This window comes from Coturnix japonica, chromosome Z (genome assembly GCF_054131305.1).
Source record: "Coturnix japonica strain WE chromosome Z, WE-NBRP24, whole genome shotgun sequence".
Lineage (NCBI taxonomy): Eukaryota > Metazoa > Chordata > Aves > Galliformes > Phasianidae > Coturnix > Coturnix japonica.
The window spans coordinates 28,826,276-28,847,543 of record NC_140702.1 but is presented as its reverse complement, the minus strand read 5'-3'; the positions used below and the strand labels follow the sequence as shown (position 1 = coordinate 28,847,543).

The 21,268-nt window shown below is 42.4% G+C and overlaps 2 protein-coding genes across 2 annotated transcripts in view; one reads left to right on the top strand and one right to left on the bottom strand.

Moving 5' to 3' along the window:
- CPLX1 (complexin 1) overlaps positions 1–1,293 on the bottom strand; it is a 106,277-nt gene extending 104,984 nt beyond the window's left edge. Inside the window, exons 1-2 of the mRNA XM_032441280.2 lie at positions 1,150–1,293; positions 355–457 (exon numbers count right to left, since the gene is read on the bottom strand). Coding sequence (XP_032297171.2) covers positions 355–385 — 31 coding nt within the window. The 5' untranslated portion in view covers positions 386–457; positions 1,150–1,293. The remainder of the gene's footprint in view (positions 1–354; positions 458–1,149) is intronic.
- On the top strand, positions 425–3,892 carry LOC146753849 (uncharacterized). The gene is made up of 3 exons (XM_085530045.1): positions 425–625; positions 820–2,270; positions 3,560–3,892. The coding sequence occupies exons 1-2, from the start codon at positions 425–427 to the stop codon at positions 1,594–1,596; spliced, it is 978 nt and encodes a 325-aa protein (XP_085386171.1). The 3' UTR covers positions 1,597–2,270; positions 3,560–3,892.
- The last annotated feature ends 17,376 nt before the right edge of the window (positions 3,893–21,268 follow it).

The following is a 21,268-nucleotide window of genomic DNA, read 5'->3' as shown; positions in this document are numbered from 1 at the left end:
CTTTGCCACTGCTGCCTCAGAAGACAGTACAAAGCAAGACGGCACTTATGCACAGTACAGCAGGACACAGCTGGTAGGGTCCCAGCACAGCCCGAGTCCTTCCAGCACATCTGCCGTGGGAGGCATTCCTCCCTCTATGACATGGGGCTTTGGTGTCTGCTTGTTGCTGCCCTCTCCTGCTCAGATTCTTCCAGCACTTGGCTCTGGGATCACGAATCTGGCTGGCATGTCCCTCTGCAGCCACCAAATAGCAATTCCGACCGCAGCCCCACCGGAGGCTCTCAGCAGACCATCACGTCTTGCACCGAGAGGGAAAGGGCGATGCGAGGCCCCCCACGTGCAGGCTGCACTTACCTCCTAAGGCTTGCTTCATCACAAAATCCATGGCGATGGCTCAGGGGCGCTGCCCAGCTTCACACCTCGCATGCACGGAGACCGGCAATCCGCGGCGGGCAGCCTGCGGGGAGGGGCACAGACACCAGAGGAGCGGTTTCTCCCGGAGGAAAAACGGCGGCTGTTTGCTACCACCTTCCCCACCGCCTTCCTTCCCAGCCAAGTTTCCACCCGCAGACCCTCGGACTCCAGCCCTACAGGACAAGGCAGGGGGATGCCAGGCAGTGCGAGGGTGGAAGGGGGGGAAGGCAAGAGGGCAGGGGAGCAGTGATGGCCCGAGAGTGCGGGTGGCCGGCAGCGCGGACGAGAAAGCGTTAAAGCTCCTAACTTTCTCTCTTCCCCGCCCGCACCTCCCGCCACCTGGCTTCCGGAGGGGGCATTTGAAGGTGAAACGCTCCGCGTGTGCCCGGCGGGGCGAGCGGGTAGGATGAGCGGCGGGGATGCAGCCGTGGCGGCGGGACGCGGGGATGCGACACCTCTCGCCGGGGATCCCGGTGCACTGCCAGCATCTCCCCGGGAGATGCTCCACCAGAGCCGGGGACGGACCGGCGGCGGGCGCAGCCCGGTATCCCCTCCGCGCAGCCTGCTGCCTCCCTTCGTTGGCATCGGCTCCGGCTCCCAGGTGCCATTAGGGCTGCACCCACCGCCGCCTGCCCGCAGCTGCCTCTCCTCGCTGCCCTCCCGCACGCCGCCGGCACGCACCCTTCGGCACGGCACGGCACGGCACCCTCCGTCCCGTCCACCCCGTGCCTGTACCTCGCTGGCTACGTGGGCGCTGTGCGGTGCTGGACAGGTGCTGCGGACCGTTCCGCTGCTAGCGGCTCCGACCGGCACCCATGTGCCAGCGGGCAAGTTGTGGATGTGAAGTGGAGGAGAGAGAACGAGTCCGAAGCTTCTCCCTACTTTTCCCCCGCGCTCCTCTTTTTATCACGGGATTTCCGGACCATCCCACCTACACGGTCCCTCCTTCCTCCTCCCCCGGCTGCTGAAGCCGGGCTCTCGCCCTCCCCCTGCTTCTCGCTCCCCCGCCCCTTCCCTGTACCGCCCTCGCTCCTGGGCTCTGGCCGCGGAGGAGGTCCCCGGCTCTGCCAGCCCCGCGGAGGGGTGCGCGACTCCATGTGTGCACCCCCTGCCTCATCTCCCGCTGTCTGCCTGCACCAGGGACCCTGCCTCTTCGCCTGGCGGAGATGGGGGAGGGATTAGCCCTCCGCTGTATTTTGCCAGCGCTTCCTTGGTTATCCTCAGGGGTGTGTGGGAAACGTCTGCAAATACTCCTTCCTGCAAAAGGTGGGAAGGTGTGGGAGTGATCCGCGTCTTCCGCTCTGGGTCATTCCCGGACATCTCCGCTCGTCCCCTAGGTCCTGAAAAGAGTTGTCAGGCAGCGAGGAAGACAGGGAGAGAGCAGCGCCTCGTCCTCTCTTCTCCTTCGGCTTGGATTGTACTGTGGCCGGACGGACCGCCGGCTGAGCTCTGCGCTCCCTCCCTGACAAGGTCCGTCTGTATCCCAAGGGAAGATGAGGGGAGGGCGGGGGCAAGGAAGGGAGGAGAAGGACCCTCCTCCTCGCGGTCGCCTGATGAAGAGCGTGAAGGCTGCGGTCCGCTGTCCAGCCCGTGTTCAGAACGGGTTTTGAAGGAGAAGAGGAAGGAGAGGATCAGAGCAATACTCCACCCCGGGTACTGGGCATGCCGACAGCCCTCCCGGGGCTGGGTGTAGCGGGCACGAGTTCTGCAGCGGATCGGTCCTCCTGTCACCAGCAGGAGAGGTGGAACGCTACCTGTGCAAACCGTATGGAGCCGAAGTGGTCGGGGGAGGACGGGGACTGCGGAAAGGGGGAGCCCCGGCCGGGGGAGCAGCGCGATGGTGTAATCGGGACACGGTAAAATAGTTTCACTGGTTGACTTCATCTGAAAGTCAGGGAGGGCCTCGTGGGGAAAGGCAAGCAGGTCTGGCAGGCACGGCAAAGAGCCTGCTCACTGTCCAGCAGTGCCGGCTACCGTGGCTTCTCGGTGCCTGCTGCACGCACAGCAAGGCATGCTTCGGTGCTCAAGCCAGCATCCTCCCACCTGGGTCTGACCCAGATTGCTCCTAGAAAGTGATCTCTCAGACAGACCCTAATATCAGCCTAGGAAGCTCAGCTGAATAGAGATGTGCTTTGCTTGTACTGACGGTTTTCAGAAAAGTAAAAAAAAAAAAAAAATAGTAAGAAGCAAGAAGAGGGTAAACAAATAAATAAACCCTCTTTTAATCCCTAACTCACATGCAAAGGTGCTTTATCGTGGTCTGGTCTCCAGACTACCTACTTTTTCCAGATGATTTTTTCAGCTGCCAGAGAAACACAAAACACCTGATTCATGGCACTCACCACTACACAGCTCATTTTTCCTCATAAGAACTAGGCACCAGACTATAAACCTCAATGAGACACAGATATTCTCAGATTCAGGATTTCTCTGCCACTCCACATATGAACTTCCAAGCAACTCTTAACTCTCACACGATGTACCTTCACAACAAAAAATCAAATGCTTTTAAGCTTGATTTTGGTGTCTTCTGTTCAGAAGGCACTCTAAACTATCAGTCAGGAAAGATCCCACCAGTATTCTCACCATCATCACACAGGTTTCAAATACTGAGAAAAGGAAGGGCATAGTAAAAAAGAAGTGACGTAGTACATAGAACTTTGTCAAATAACAGATTCAGAAATAATTCTGGGGAACTCTTTTGCTTCTGAAATGGAACACAGTAGGCCTGACACAACTTTTGCTCATCATGCTGAGGCACTCATCTGCATGGATGGGGATCCAATACAAGATTTATCAGAGATTCGTGCCTTTGGCAACAGGAGAAATAGCATCTTGCTCAGCCATAGCAATGATAAGAGCAATGCTCCATGGATATTTTTTTTCTGATGGCATAGATTATGGCCGTAACTTTTTATGAATGTGAAGCTGGCAATAATGCAATTTTAGTATGTTTAGTGGGCGAGGACAGATGACAGAAATAGCGGTGATTTCTGGGAAGGGGAAGGTGCAGATGCGGGTTATTTGTCAGCACCATGGACAGAGGAGCGCCGCCGCGTGTGGAACAAAATTGGGTCTGCTTTGCACTGCGACTGATAAACACCACGCTCCCGATTCTGGGCACAGTCTAATTCTTCCCTTGCAGAACCAGATTAGTAGGCATCCGCTCTGCTATGTCATCTGGTGCAGATGAAGGACACAGAAAACTACAAGCAAAATTCTCCGTGGAACTTTATCCAGAAATCTTTCTGTTTACGGATGTCTCTTCAAGAAGGTGGAGTAAGCCGATAATCAGTTACAGCCACATTTCTCATATTATATACATATATACATATACATATACACATATATAAATAAAATATGTACGTATGTATATATAGATCTCTAAAAAAAGAAAAGATCTGCTTCAAGGGACAATAAAAATTTTTTTCAAGATATTTAATCTCAACATCTTTAAAATAAATCTTTGGTTATTCAATTTCGTATGGCATTTGACTGCTAAATTGAAATGAATAGAAACAATACTACTAATAAAGCTCACTAACCAAGTATGAAGGTTACAGAAAATAGTTGACTACACCTATATTTCTTCCCTTCCCTTCCCTTCCCTTCCCTTCCCTTCCCTTCCCTTCCCTTCCCTTCCCTTCCCTTCCCTTCCCTTCCCTTCCCTTCCCTTCCCTTCCCTTCCCTTCCCTTCCCTTCCCTTCCCTTCCCTTCCCTTCCCTTCCCTTCCCTTCCCTTCCCTTCCCTGTTTTCTTTCCTTTTTTCTTTTTCCACATTATTATCATCTCACAGTGGTATAACTGCTGCACTGTTCAGTGCACTGTAGGAAGCACCTGGTCAGTGGCAAGATGATTAGCTGGTGGCAAAATGATCGATAGCTTCTGAGACAGAAGAGTTGGACAGTTGCTAAGGGTAGTTTGTGCATTGCAGTTCTAGTCCCTCCAGCTGTTTAGCTCACTGAACACAAACGTGCTGCATGTTCAGGCTTGCACTTGAGCTGTCAATTGTGGCTGCTTGTCAAAACATTTCAAATTCAAGCAATTTTTCACTTCAAAAATATTGCTTTGTTTATTGCTGTTCCACTCAACTTATAGAAAATATTATGTTCTTTATTTTCCAACCAAATAGAAAAAAATATATATTTTATCTTGAAAGTAGCAGAGTTTCCCTGTAAGCCAAAATTATGAGAGAACTCTTCAACAATTTCTGCTAGCTCTAAAGAAAAAGACACTTCAGATTTCTAGGTAAGTATTTTCTGCAAATATCACGAAATCATTTTTTAGGTGCTGTGCTCATAAAACCTGAAATAAGCATGTATTGCCTTGCCTTTTGTACATACATAAACAGGCCTGCATACTAGACTTCCTTTTTGGGTAAAGGGTGACAATTTCCATCCCTTTTTCTGTTGTTTTTTTTTTTTTTCCCCCTCTGATCCCATTCTCCATGTAGCTCTGATTCTTTTTCTGTGTTCTACCCTTTCTCCAAACAAATCATCTTCCTCCTATCTTGTCAGGCACATTAAGAGTCCTTTCTCAGTTGGGCTGTGATTCCAACAGATAGGCACAGTGCTATAAAGGTCCTGTAGATCATATCTCCCTGCTTTACAGCTCTATATGATAAGGTTTCTTTTGCAGGCAGAATTTGGCCACAAAGCTGAGAATCCATCTGCATCATTTTGATGATCTACACAAAGCATATCAAGCTTTTGTTATGAGATTAATATTTGGGTATTTTTTACAGAAATGTTTCCATCAGCACATAAAAGTAATCCAAATCTGTATGTTTTACCAAACTGCGCCAGTTTATGCATAAGTATAAAGGCAAGAAATCTAAAGAAAATATTTTGACTTGCTTGTATGCTGTTGAGACACAGCAAAAAATGCTGCACTTTTTTTACTTTAGTTTTCTTTGCACTTCTCTAGCAAAGCAAGTCTGTATCAAAAGTAAATATTTTAGCATGTTAGAGTAGCTCTTATCTTCATGTTATATTTTTCTTTGTTGTTACAATTTTGAGTGGAATCAAGATTTAAAATGTCGAACATACTTTCAAACAGAATTTCTATTTTTTTCCAGCTAGATCTATGCCTACCATTCTGTCATTACTCTTCTTGGCAAAGGAAAGGTACAAAGGGAAACAGCATGCTGAGCTGCGATTCTAGATGGTATCAGATTCTGTGACCCACAGTTCCTTACCTGTTTAGAGAAAATTGCCCTGGGTTCTGAGTTCAGCTTGGAAGGGAGCAATTCACGACAGTAGGTATAATTTTCCAGCCCACAACAAGCATCTTAATTGTTTGTTATTTTTAGCTCTTCCCTAGGCACAAAGTGAATATGTGCATATCTCTTTAGATACTTTTAGCACAATTACTCTTAGGCATGAGTGAGACACTGGGCAATTCAGCTGTTACTATATTATGTTGCTTACATGCATATCTCTCCAAAGGGACCGTAATAACAAGATACAGTACAACATGCTGAACTCAGGAGTCTTCATACCTTTAAGCATGGGATGAAGAAATCTGCTATTTAGAGATATTTGCTGTGTGAGTATGAAGGAAATAGCAGCAGCTGGAATAACAAGTCTGTATAATCTGCAAAAAGTATATATACACACATTTCACCTTAGAATATTTTTTATCCTCAGCAGAACCACAAGAAGAGCCTTAATTTCATACAAATAAACAAATCCAATCAATTTATTCTCTGCTGTTACTGCCCTGGTATTTCTTCCATTGGTCCTTTCAGTGTTAGACAACTACAGCTCCATTGGTCTTGTAGGAACAAGGTTAATTTAAGGTAGAAATACTGGAAACCACCCCTTCACAATGCACAACCAAGCACAAGGACCATGCAGTGAGGAAAACCATCTACAATGGCTGCCACAGCCTTGTACAATGAACTAATCTTTTATCAAATTTTTTTCAAGAGACTCCAACAACAGCCACACATATCCTTTTTCCTGAGTCATTTTAGTCTTGTTAGTGTCATGGTTTTGTAATGTTGCTGTCAGTATTCCACATCATAACATCATGTGCAGTATGGATCATTAAAACGTTCATGCTCTAGTTCCGTGGAATAACAACGTCCTGAATACTCAGCTCTCAGAAGAAAACTATGTATCCCAGAGGATGTCATGGCCAGAGATAAGTCACGGGAGGAGGACATATATAATCTCGCTCCCATGCTGGAGCACTCTCTCTCTCTTGGACTCTCAGACTGTGGGAAGCGTTCCAGCCGTGTAACCTAGAGTTCACAGTAGGCCTCTCGGTTTTCGGGGACTCTCTCTCTCTATTTTGTTTGATTTATTTGCCTCACTCATATTGTATTATATAGTGTCATCTTGTATTCCAATATCATATTTAGTAAAATAAGTTTTCCTCCTTAGATTGCCGCTGCTGTTCTCTTTTCCCACTCCCCTTTTCCCTTCCCTTTTGAGCCAGGGGCCCTACAGGGCAGCTGCCCCCTGTCATGGGCACAGGTAGATCTAGGTAACCCATGACAGTCAGCTTATGATAAATATCTTCATCTTTATTTTTTTCTCTGTGTGTGATATTTTCTGAAACCTCTTCAGTACCTGCCACAGTCTCCCTACAATACCGTTAAGTTTGTATTCCATCACTCTTTCCCTGAAGGTGTCCACATGTGCCAACAAATTAAGATGGAGCTAAAATGTTTAATTTGGCCTTAATTATTTTCTCAGTAGTGTGGTTTTTATATTGGATTTACTAGGTCTATTACATTATTTCTTTATTTTCTTGTGGCATAGCAACAAGCAAATTAGACCTCAGAAATTTATCCTGATTTTGTGATAGCTTTTATAGTTAAAATAGATCCAAGAAGAGCTAACCTTCATATTCTTTCTATTTCCATATTCTTCCCATGCTCAGTATTAGTAAATGAAAAGGAAAAGAAAAATGTTAGCTATATTATACTGATTCTATATCTGTGTAATGCATTAGCTGTAATTCTATTACACCATCATGAAATGGCTGACTGACTACTGACTAGCAGAAATAATACTTCAGTAGACATTCAAAAAGCCTTTAAATCTAAATGAGATGAGTATTAGAAAAGAATGACCAAAACATGGATTCTAGTTTTAGCAAAAGCACTACAGAAGGATTTTGACTTAAGGACCTCCCTAGGCTACACTGAAGTAACTGGACATAAGTGCACACTTTCATTAAAGTACATGTGTAGATGCTTTGCTGAATCCAGATTAGCTTCTGTAGACCTGAACATCTCAACCAATGAGATTCCCTGAATACAAATGATGTGATTCAGAAATATGATCTGTCAGTGTAACTATTACCCTAGGCCTTCCTTTATGATCGGTCCTTGCTAAAATTAGTTACAGAGTAAATGAGAAAATTCACTGTGTTTTGTGAATTCTCAGGAGATGCAAATATATAGACGGAGATGTTCTATGTTGAGGGTCAAAGCATTTCAGGATTCAATGACTTGAATGCTTAATCACTAATGAGCCTGGATCTCTGCCAAATAAAAGCATTGTTCCGTATGCTTGTCTGCCTTTTAATTCCACATTACTTGCCTCTAATTAGTTACGTGCCTTTCCTCATCTTATCATCTTTAGTAAAATCTAATCATCAAATAACAGCATTTATCAAATACACAAAGCCAGCTGATGCCCATCAACCAAAGCAGATAATTATTCTTGCAGATAAAAATGAATGCCTATCTGAGACTCTCCCTTGCTGCACTAGTTACAGGCTAGCAGAGTGAGATAATTTATGCACTTTTTGAAACTATCCTTGATGCTGGGCCAGGGCAAGGGGAGCTCAGCTGGAGGGACCTGGTTGATGCTGCACTCATGCTTGGTCCTTGCAGAAATTAATATTCAAAACAAGCTTCTGCAACCACACAGAAAACTTTGTTTTCTATTTATAATAATTTCTCATCCAGGTTTCCAGTCTTCCTGGTAATGGTGGAAATTCCCTCAGTGCTGTTTTGAAACTAACCAAATAGTTTTTGCTCTTCAGTTACTGATTTTAATGTTGCTTTCTCACCACAGCTCTCTGTAGGCCTAATAGATGTATAGGGCCCACTCTTCTACTGGGTACTGCTATCCTTCATGAGTGTTTCCATAGTCTTGCTAAGCCTGCTTTTACGACAGATTTTCGTGCCCCACTGCACTCATTCAATGGGATACCACGTTTACTCAGAAACTGACCTCCTTCTCTGTAGTACTTCTCACTGAAGAAGCTGAAGGTGCAGTGGAAAACCGTAGCCATAACCTTGATGCTGACCTACAGCTTCATTCTCTCTGCATGTTGATCTGGGATAAAATTATCCATATAAGTACTGAGGGAGAGAGACACTGGAGTCTGGTGAGCCTGATGAAACTTGCCTGGTTTGAGTGCGGGAAGAGAAACAGTCACCTTCACTCTAAAATAATTTCTTGACTATGAAAACCTGCTTTATGTTAACTCTGGGAATCCTTCTGCGAGTATGTAACCAGATGAGTCTTGTAGCAGAGTGGCTGCATATGTGTGCGCACATGAACATGGTTGTGAGCCCATTCATACTCCTGTGAAATGAAAGGTGAGGTGCCATGAGGCTGTCTTATGTCGGAAAGAAAAACAAATCCCATTAGGAAGAAAGCCAATTCAGAGCAATTCAAAGCTCATCTATGGCCTGACATCCCAGCCACATACATTTATTCTGTGATGTGAACTGTGCATTCATTATAATAGATAGCTGCTCCTTTGAGCATATCCAGTCTTTCTTCCCTACCCCAGATAGGAAAAGAAAACTAGAATAATGGTTGAAAAATACTGCAAATAGCATGGGGAAGACAAAACAGAAAAGAACACCATAACAGATGCATAAATAACAAATCTGAAAGTTGATGAAGGAGAGTTTTCTATGATTTTCCATGTAGCAGTCTGCAGAAATTACTGACTCCCTCTGTTGCTTTTATGTTCTCTGCTTCCAGCCATTCTTGATGTCCATCAGAGAATTGCAGGCATTCAAATGCTGGATTGGGCCTCTTGAAACCATCTAGCCTAAGCTGTCTGCTCAAGCTAAACCACCCAGAGTAGGTAGCCTGAGAATGTACTGTCAGATTTTGAATCTCTTTACAGGTAAAGACCTCCCAGTTACTATGGACAACTGGTTCGATTGCTCAAAAACCCTCACAGTAAGAAAAAAACATTCTTGCATTCAGGTGGAGTTGTCTTCTTCAATTGCCTCTTACCCTGTCACTGGATACCACTGAGAAGAGTCTTGTTCTCTTCTCCTTATGCCATCTCATCAAGAATTTATACACACTGATAAGATTCCCCTGAGTCTTCTCTGAAAAGGCTGAACAGCTTCAGCTCTTTCAGCCTGTCCTCATTCCATAGAGTCATTTTGGTTGGAAATGCTCCAGTCCTTTAATCATCTTTATGGTCCTTCAATGCAGTAGCTCCTATAAGACCATGTATTTCCTTGAATGGGCAGGACAGAGCACTCCATGTGTGATCTCCCCAGAAACATCACCTCCCTCAAGGGGAAGATAGCATTCATTCTAATACAGCCCAGGATGTTACTGACCTTCTTTGCTACAAGGGCATACTGCTGGTGTGTGGTCAGCTTCTTGTCCACTAGGTTCCTCACCAAATTCATCTCCATCAAGCTGCTTTCCAGCTGGTCAACTCCTAGTGCACAGTGCTACATGTAATGTGTTTACTTGTCCCCAGACACAGTATTCCACACTTCCATTTGCTGAAGTTCATAAGGCCTGACCATTTCTGAAGTTTGAACAGTAGCACAACTATCTGGTGTATCAGCAGATCCCTCCAGTTTTTTGTTGCCTGGAAATTTAATGAGGGTACATTCAGACCCAGTCAATACTGAAAATGTTACAGTATTGGCCTCAGTACTGGAACTCACAGCCCAGTGTGATGGGCCTCCAGCTGAACTTTGTAACACTGATCTTAGCTCTTTCAGCCTGAAGGTTAACGTAGTTTTCAGTACATCTAGCCTGTATTCCATCACCTTATCTATGAGGACAGGAGACATTAAAATTCCATCCAGAAGAACAGCATACACTGCTTTGCCCTTACGCACCTCACCAGTCACCTTGCTGAAGAAGATTGCCAAGGTTGGTTAAGTACAACCTCCCCCTTGTAAGACTATGCTGACTGCTCCCAGTAATTTTTCTATCTGGCTTGCATAGAAATGGATCAGTACTTCTATCACCTTCCCAAGAGCTGAGGTGAGACTGCTTGTAGCTCCCTGATCCTTCTTCTTGCCCTTCTTAATCTTGGGGGTGACATTTGCTTTCTTCTGGTGCTTAGGGAACCTCTTCCATTCACCAAGAAAAGCATGGCATGCTGTGCAAGGGACCCCATGTTGGAGGATGAAGTGTTACAGGCTGACCATTCTTTTCTCCTGTGTAACTTTTTGGATGGAGCTGGAAGATGGTGGATAAGAATAAGATGTTTTTAGTTTGCTCCTAGATTTCACTGGTCTAGTCTGTTAGTAACAGGCAGTAAGTTACACTAATCTCTCTTATGTTTAAATCTATTCTGCCTGTAGTGGTAATGGGTAAGTGATATCCTTTATCTCAACCCATCATATTTTCATCATATTTTATCATATGTTATTCCTCTGTCCTTCTGAGGAGGGGAAATGAGACAGCATGGGAGGCATGGTGGAGCTTAGCCACCCATTAGTGTCAAAACAAGGCACAGGCTATTGCCCTTGCTATGCACATAGTTCTGAAGGATGTTCCTAAGCTTTGACAGTACCTCTTGTTTTTCCTGCTGATTCCCATATTTAGGATAGATAGACAGTATCACAGAGCTGTTCCACTGAGTCATGATTAATGACAACATTTAAAACAGCTTCCCCTCATGTACCACAAGAACACTGATCTGCTTTTGCTGTTTAATAACTCATCCATTCAAATGCAGGTCAAACATTGCCAGTTACTTTGACAGACTAAGAAAAGACAAGAAAAAAAAAGAAACAAAAAAAAAAAAAAAGCCCAAAAAAAACCCAAAAACAAGTCATGACTTATTTAGGAACTTTGTTAGCAGTGCCTCCTCTAAATACATAAAACTATCCAAGCAGCTGTGTTCTGAGAAAGCTAATTGCAAACAGATTTGGGGAAAAGATAGTATTGTCAACTCATTTTTTTCTTTAAGAATGTATCATGTGACTGAGAAAACTGAGTGGTGAGATGTCTCCCCACATTTCTACTCTTAACATATCAGTGGAAAGCATGAGGCCACGATTGACCAAGCCTCCATGCCAAGAGGAATGAAACTGTTGACAAAATGTTCCTGAATGGGACAAAAATTTGTGATGAACAGCTGAAATTCCCTTTATTTCTAACTCTTTCACACCTTTAGCTGATCCCACTTGCTTTAGTTTTCTTGTATTTCTGTCTTCTCTGCACTTGTGAATTCTACTCCCTTTCACTTCCTTCAGATAAACAATTTAATGCAGGTAGGTGCTGACAGTCTGTGTATGTGAGCAAGTGAAAAAACAAAGCATGGGGGCCTGGAAATAAATCAGAACTTGCCATTCTCTTTTCCACCCAAGGGGAAAGATTTTCTCCTTAGCTACCCCACTTTCCTTGCAGTCCAGAAACATTTCCATACTCTTGAGTAGCAATTCCCTTGAACTTTGTTGATTGACTGTCTCACATTCTTCCCTTCAAACACAGTACAAGGAAAGTGACCTTTTCTTCTAGCTTAATGCAGATAACAAATAGGAAAGATCATCATCATCCAGTTGTCCAGATGGAGCCAGCTGAGATATGTCTAGCAAAGCATTTTCATTCATTTTGTATTTATTGGAGCTGGAAGACGTGCACAGAACATGCAAAGCAAATGGCTGTTTCCTATCAGTTTTTGAATACCACACTGTCAAACAGCTTCCATGTGAGATACTTCATGGGGCAGCTCTAATATCCAATTAACTACAGTTAAAGAGGTGAGTTTACTTTTATGAAAGCCTCACCTTTTATAAAAACAAACAAAAATAATGCATGAGATTTTTTCAGCTCTTTATAAAGCTCATTAATTCTTGAAATTATAAATTCATTATAAAACTGGGACACATAAAGGATAAATACATGAAGCTTTGATCACTGCCAAATTACTGAGAGTTTTATGAAGCTGACCTTTACTCCCAATTTGAGTTTTCGAAAGTCTGTATTAAAACAAGGTTTTGGTGTCTGTGAACTAAAAATCTAATTAAAACAAAACTACTTGTAGAACTGAAGGCATCTAGCTTTGCAGAACAAAACAACAAGTAAGGTTTTAACACAGCAGGAAAGAGCTGTTCTGTGACTCATCCCAAATTGTTTTACAATATTTTCACTGTTTTTTTTTTTTTCCCCCTCTCTTTTTTTTCCTTTAAGGCTAGTAGTTAACAGTATTCTTTCTGTGTTTATCTCAGTGAACTTCACCGGGGTAATTCCCACAGCATTCAGCTACATTCTGAAAGAGTATGTGGAAAAAGAACGTCTGCTCCTTTAAGGATAGCTGGCAATCACAAACAAGAACACCCAGAGATAAACCTGACTGACAGATGATAAAGGAGGTCACAGTAAGGCCAAACTGATCAGTTGCACTAATTGGGAAGGATATGTGGAGTGTGAAGATATTTATGTTTATTTTCCCTCTTCCTAACCTGAACACAGGGTTAGGAAGGTACATGTGTGGGGTACATGAGTAGCTCACTGTCGAGCTTGCAGTGGGACCAGCAGTTGAGCAGGGGCCCTCAGGGTGGGTGAGAGGCCTGAGGTGCAGGCATTGCTTGGCATTCCATACCAGGGATGGTGGGTGTGCATGTACTGGTGAACCAGGGATGTAATGTGTGGGCCTGCAGCAGGGTTTGGTGGCTCTGCCTCTTGAGCACAGGGTCCTGCATATGGGGGCTGCTCTAAGCAGCATCTGGGCTAGGGCAAGCTGTGGGACTAGCCTTGCCTGTGTCCTCTGGGTGTGTGCATGTCTGTCACAGGGACAGTTGCTCAGCTTTGCTGCTGGGTAATGCTGCGGAGAGGAAAGGAGCAACAGCATCCCCCATCCTGGACTTCAGATCCCTGGGTACCACACTGGGCCCCAGTAGCTGAGCAGAGGGGACCTTGTCTGGAACAGGTAGAGAAGCTGTCTGTGCTCATTATATCCCTTCACATCTGGAGTAGTTAACAAAATCATTCACACTCCTTAACACATTCTGGAAAAGGTAATATACATCTATTTTAACTTTATATTAAATATTAGCTACCAGCTTTGTGTCAGAGAAGAGTGGGAAGGCTGCCCTTTGAGGGAATGTGGGCTGACAGCAGAGCACAGTCGCAAGGCAGATATAAGCAGAGATCTCCCCAGTGGGGAGACAGATAAAGGGCAGCAAGTGTGAGGGTAAGGGTCAGAGACACTAGTAGACGTCAAACAGTCCATGGATCCATCAGTGTATCTGCAGGGAGGAGGCAGGTCTGAGTTCTGTCATGTTTGCATCTAGATCAGGACAGAGAAAGTATGAGATCACATTCCAGTATAGCAGCTGTACAGCTGTGATGTGGGACAGGTAATAAAGCTTCAACTTGAAACTAACTCTCAAGGAGGGGCAAAACTGCCAGTACCACAATCACTTGGGAACAAGAAAATCAGGCCTAATTTGGATTCAATTGAAAAATACACAGATGGGTTCTCCATAACACTACGTATTGTGATACATTTACCTTTGCATTTACCTATTTCCCAAGTAAATTTCCTTCAGAGCATGTCTGTCCTTATCTATTAGCACTCTCCCAGTCCTCAGCCTTACTGCTAACCCTTCTATTTCCAGTTCCTTTGTGTAGTAGGAAAGTATTCAAATGTTTTATAGCATTTGACTAGCCCCACAGCATGAATCTCCAGGAGAATCCATGTATCTAAAACCTGCTCTGAGAGCAGTGGGCGTGAATTTACCAGAAAGAGTGTGCATCAAGGTTACAGACTTGAATAAGGACTGTCACGGGCTTTCTGGGCCCTACAATCCAAGGAGACAACACAAGCCATGACAAAGAAGCGAAATTTCAAGGCCACCTGTATGTCTGGAAGAAGAATCAGCAGTTAATTCTGCGTGTTTTGTGATCTGGCCACATACACCAGCTGATTTTTGAAACATGTGAGAGTCCTTTTTTATCAACAGGAGAGGTCTGGTTTTTCTCTGTCTTTGCCCCTTTTTTCCTACAGAGGATGACAAAATTCTTCGAAGAGCAGATTGGCAGTGATGATGATGCCCCATGTCAACATCTGCCCCAGCAAGACTTCTCTCTGGTCCAAAAATCCTGCAGACAAGAGGCAGAGGGAGGAGACTCAGTATACTAACACACACACTTGCGCTCATTCTGCTCACCCTCATGGCCTCCAGCCACACACTGCATAAAAGCCCAGAGTCTCTAGGGAGTGCATCTTTGAAAACCTTACCAGCTCCTTCCTTTCCACTCACTCTAAGTAAGCCATGGCGGGGAGAGAACTCTGTTCTAAAAACAGGCTGGACTCAAAGGCAAAGGAGTAAACCCCTCAGATTCACCAGAGGAGAGATCTGAAAAACCTAAACAGACTAAAAGGGGAAAAGGGAGTTCTTGCTGCCTTTCAGTCAGCTTTGGCTGGCTAACAGTCTAACAAGGACTGAAATTTCCTGCCCATATAATTTCTTCACCTGGATAATGCTGAGACAGCTAGATGTGTGCTATTCAATTAATTATTGTTTAGCTATCAGCTCAGAAATCTCCTTATTAAGAAAGCTTTATGGGCAGAGTTTAATGAGGTTGCAGATTATAGACTGAATAAGGACAGCAAAGCTGCTGCAGAACCTGATGACCCTCAACTTTTCCTCCAGCTGGTAATGAAAACTGATGTGACCAGTTACATGCTGTACATCAAAGCGGCTGCCAATTAGTCAGTTCTTAGATGCGTGGTGAGTTCACATTAAGCAGATATAATGATATTATTTCTCTCCTGAGTCAGACAGGAGCAAGAAAGGAGGTTGGAAATACTCCAGTTCCAGAAGTCAACAAAATGGATAAGTACTTATAGTGGAAATCATTTAAAAATAAATGACATGAAAACTTCTCCAGAGGCCTACATTTGTATCCCCACTACTTATGCACTAATATTTATATCTGTCTTTTGTATTGGTATGTAACGCATGCAACCATGGGGCAGGAGAAAGGAAGTGACAAGCTTAGAAAGTGTAATCAAATAAGGACAAAGACACCAGAAACATTCAGATTAAAGCAGCTTAAAAACAAAAAACAAAAAAACAAAAGAAAACAAAAACAAAACAAAACAAAACAAAACAAACCAACCAACCAACCAAACAAACCAAAAACAGAGAGAATGGTTTAATGTCAATTAACAGTGGCCTCAAATGTATTTCTGACTCAGATTGTTGGAATATCTGATTGTAATTCTCGAAGAGCAACGTGGCATTTCTGTCTTGCTGTGTTAATTGCTTAGAGTATTGCAGATGCAGAAAGTATTTTGCTCTCAGAGAAGCCTCTTCTTCCATGATCTTCAGTAGAAGTCTGACCATGAGAACAGTCACGTTCAACATATGAGATCTATTTTTCATTTCCTCTTGTCTGTTTGTGAATGCAAAAGTCTCTATTGACTTGTCATGCACTTGTAAGTCTTATCTGAAATCCATAGAAAAGGAACTGATTCTTTTGCTTTTTATCATTGTGATTATTTGTTTAGACACGATTCCCAGCTACAAGGAGGCTGAGATTTGCATACAGAAGGCTAGGAGTTTTCAATAGCTCTTGGGCAGTCAAGGAATTCCCATCTCAGGTATTTCCTGCAGAAGGTTGGGTGTACATATGGGAATGACAGTTCTGCAACAGAAACTCTCTGTAATTTCCCTATTTTAAATTTTTAAGAAGAATGATTTCTGTGTAGGTTGGGAAAGGAGAAAAATGTTTGGAGGTCTTGGGATAATTATTATTTTATAAATTATTTCTGGTTATTCTGACACAGGAATGTACAGGTGAAAATATCAGTGCCAGTTCCTGTGAAGAAAGGTGCCAACATGACAGCCTGTAAGTGCTGTCACCCACCACCTATTCCTGACAAGTTGACAAGGATGTTAAGCCTGACTGATTTCAGCTGACAGCTAAAAGAGATTATATTTCATCTGTGCTGTTTTATGAATCATAAACAATGAGGTCATACAATTAATTCTAAGCAAATTTTCAGTGTACTACTTCAGGCATGACTTTCCTAAGAAGTACTAGGTTAAAAAGTGAAAAGATAAAGAGAAAAGCCTGCAGCCACCATGTAGGAAGACACAGTTTACTCACCACAGGAGTTCTGTCCTCCAGGCTTATAACAGTGATTTTAAGTGTAATTGCTTTTGTGAAACAGGCAATCACATGATACAATAATCAAAACAGTAAAACATTTCAACAGTGATGTACCTTATAATTAAGCAATGCAAGTAATCAGCCAAAACTCAGGCTCACATAAAATTGTACTGTCATCAAGCAATAACTCAATCACAGCTCTGCATAAAATTTGGCAATCATGGGGAAAAGGTTGTTGAATTATTAAGGCTTTCAATTTTGGCATTTCTAGTAAGAGCTAACGAGTGTTAAAATATCATGTCAGAAGTTAGAAACATTTTCCAGGTGAATCTCAGGTCCCCTCTTACTGTTGAACTGGTAGAAAAAAAAAATATCTGAAACCTGGTGATAATTAGATTTTGGATACTGTCTTTGACTTTGCTCTGGAATCTTTCATTTTAAAAGGGTTACCAGTTATGTTCCTGTTCCTTTTCCTTCTCTAGAAGCTAATTGAGTTTCAGAAGTTTACAAAAGGTTCCTACATTTATATTTTTGCAATCTTTCCTAGGAAGAAAAGATATCAACTTCTTGCCTTTTTCTCCATTGAATTCCTTTGCAAAAACAAAGGGATTCTAGTTTTTTTGTGATCAGAGAACATACTTGTAAGATTGAGAACCATTTTACAAAGGGAACTTTTGTGCTTCAGAGTGTATTTTCTCTTCTACAAACCAGAAGCAGAAATGAATGAGAAACTTCTCTGTCAGCCTCTTTTCTGTAGTATTTTCTTTTGAAATCTTTGGTATTTCAGTTTGTTTTGAGAGAAATACATAAGCTTATGAGTTTTGAGTGACATTTTGTTTAATATTTCCTGAGATGCATTTACAAGAGAAAAATCTAAATGAAGATTCTGAAAAAAACAAATAAAATAAAATATAAAAGAGGAAAAGACATATCCAATCTAATGTAAGAATCTCTTTCTGTGTAAACTCTCATGAAAAATACTACCCTCTATGGACTTTTTTCAAATCCTGTTTTCTGGGACTTGGAATTAACACTGTTCTTGCAAATTCCATTCCTTTTATTTGATATTCATGTCTCATTTGTGCTTGCCTAGTAATTAATTTCATTTTCTGCTTCCCATGAGATTTTAAGCTAGAAGAGTTTTTACACCTGTAGTATCACAGGGAGCATTCTTTATATCCAGGTGAATATAGCAACATGACTTGGATATTTATTTGTGAAATAAATGGATGGGATTCTCCAACCCATCCAGATTTATGACAGCAGAGAAAGCTTGACCTTTACTGGCAGAATACCCATTTCATTCTGGCCTGAAAATATTTCAGTCCCAGAACTGTAAAATGGCTTCCTGAATGCTAATTACAAAGTTCAGTGCCATGTAGGGAGTCAAAAAGGGAGCAACCTACCAATTATGTATGACATTTATGTCATTTTCCTGTCTCAAAGTGATCTGACATGTCCCAGTAATCTTCTCCTTGAATGTTCAGGAAGTCTACATGATATTATACTGTACTCTTCCAATCATTCACACTGTAGGTTAAAGATGCAGCAAATCTCACTGCAAGGGGATGGGGTCAGTCTTTCAGAGGTGCTGAGTGACAGAACAAGGGACAGCAAGCATAAACTGGAGCACAGGAAGTTCTATACAAACATAAGGAAAATCTTTACTGTGAGAGTGACAGAACACTGGAACACACTGCCCAGGGAGGCTGTGGAATCTCCTTCTCTGGAGATATTCCTATGAAACCTAGTGTAGGGAATCTGCTTTAGCAGGGGTTCTGGACTGAATGATCTCCAGATGCCTCTTTCAACTCCTACAATTCTATGATTTCGTGGTTCTGCAATTCCTTGCTTTACTTGTGCAGCTTTTGGTGAACATAGTAAATTGTCTTCATCCAAACCCATGAGCACATTTACTTTTCAAATTCTCCCTCATCCCAACTGTGCGGTACTTGGATGTCTCCATGGGTTAGAACGTAAGAGAAATACAGTACTTTCTATTGCTACTGATGTGAACAGTTTCAGTTTGGGAAGCATTAGTATACACAATCAGGCATCAAGCGAGGTAAGAGGGTCCCAGATGTCCAGGCATCATAAAATCTCTGTCGGGGATGTTATAAGTCATGAACACATATTCATTAAGGGAAAGTAATAGTGGCTTGTATTGGCATTCCTTGGTTTGAGACAGAAGGCAAATTTGCTGGATCAAGTATTTGTTGGACTTCATTCATTCAGCTCTTGCTAAATAGCTGAAAAACATGCTTTATAATAGGAAAGTTGACATGGTCTTAATTAGCAGGGCAGAGCTAGGTACTGAGACAATAAATTATATCCCCACACCACTTCAGAGACTGGAGGAGAGACAGATATTCGTCCTATATATCTGCATTTGTTGGAGATGCCTGAATATTTATTGCAAATATTTGTTGAAGAGAAGCACCAGAATAATCCATTTCACCTCTGACAGAGACAGCAAATTTCTCTGCATTAGATGGAGTTCTGCAAAGAGCCCTGCTTATTGTCATTCTGTTTTTTTTTTGTTGTTTTTTTTACCTTTACAGGATATGTATTTTTTTTTTCATAAAAGCAGAAAAACATTCTTTCTCTGGCACTTCAGGAAAGTGAAAGAAACGATCTTGTCTGGACTGTTTCTGGGGCCTGACAGCTAAGAGTAGTACATAAAATGTCACAGGGTAGAGCTTCCTCTTCAGAATCTTACTGTCAAAGAAGGGTAGAGTTGAAAAGCAACCTTAAAGTCCAGGCTAAAACACAGCTCTCCAAATCCTTTCTTTCATTTGATTCTCTTTTCAATAAGGTCTCTTTGCTTTGTTCTGATGGCACTGATAATTTTTACCTGCGTTGTTTTCAGATCCCAGGCACATATAGCAGTTGTAGTAATCTGAAAACTGGGTTGGATACCTACCCAGAAAGAACAACAGCAGAGAGACTATCAGTACAGCAGATTTTAAACCAGATAACACTAGGATAAGTTCTACAGAGAACAGGAATCATTTCACTAAAAGCAGTCAGTGCTACTTCAAAGAGGAAAAGTCTTGGTCCCATTTCAGTCCTGTTTCGTTGCATCGTATCTTTGTCACTGACGGTTCCCAGGATAAAGCTACCTCCTCATGAGGGCTCTTTAGTAAAATATTGTTTTCTCCTCCTTCTTAGGCTACCTAGAATAGTTCAGCACATCCACGCAAATCACAGTAAGAATTCTGATTTAAGTTTTTAAATATTTCTGGGTTCCTGCCCCTACCATCATAGCAGTGAAATAGCAGTAATTTTCAGAATGAAAGAGGTGAATGTTTGGCTGTGGAAATGGTGCTGGCAATAAGCTCTGGGTTTCATGGACATAAGGCTCTGTCTGCAGCTCAACATCTGCTTGAGAGAGATGTGATTCACTTCTCTAAGGGACAAGATATTTTCACCAACAAGATGGCAGATGTCATAAGAAGGTTTTAAACTAAGAATGACGAGGGAAAGAGACAGGAGCCAATAGTCCTGTGATGGAGTGTCTGTAGTGATTGTGAGATGGTGGATGCTTGGGGCAGGGGAGAGGGTGAAAAGCAATCTCACAACCTTGGACTTCAGAAAAGAAGTTTTAGGCTATTTCAGTTAGGTATAGTCTCATAGGATAAGACCATGGAGGAAACTGGAGCCCAAGAAAGCTGTTTAATATTCAAGTATCACCTCAAAGCTCAAGAGATGTCCACCTCAATAAAAAGGAAGACAGGCAAAAAATTGGGATGAACAAGGAGTTCCTGGCCAAACAAAAACAAAAACAAAGGAAATAAAAATAAAAAAATAAAAAAATAAAAAATAAAAAAATAAAAAATAAAAAATAAAAATAAAATAAAATAAAATAAAATAAAATAAAATAAAATAAAATAAAATAAAATAAAATAAAATAAAATAAAATAAAATAAAATAAAATAAAATAGCAGACAACAACAACAAATGGAGGCCTTCAGATGTTGAAAGCAAGGACAACAAACCTGGGAGGAATAGAAAGATACAGAGACATTCATGCAGCCAGGGATGAAGTCAGGAAAACCAAAGCCCAGTGGAACTGAATATAGGCTGGGATGTAAAAAGGAGGATGAAGTCAGACTCATTCTAATGGTGCCTAGGGGAAGGACAAGAGACAAGGAGCACAGACTATAGCAGAGTTTCCTCCTGAACATAAGGACACACATTTTCTTTGTGCAGATGACTGAGCATTGGCACAGATTTCCCAGAGAGGGCAACCTTAGAGATATTAAAAACAAAACTAAACACAGACTGGAACTGACAGTGAGCTCCAGGTGATCCTGCTTGTACAGGGCAGTTGGGCCAGATGGCTTCCAGTGTTCAAGTCTAACCTCAGCTATTCTGTAACTCTGTGATTCTGTGATATCTTATTTGACATTTTTAAGGCCATATTCAAGTGACTAACTATCCAAATCCATTCTTGAAAGTGTATTTTAAGTTAGGAAAAAAAAAAAGAAATCTTAAGTATTGTGATAAAATGTTTGCTCATTAAGACCGGGATGTGGTAGC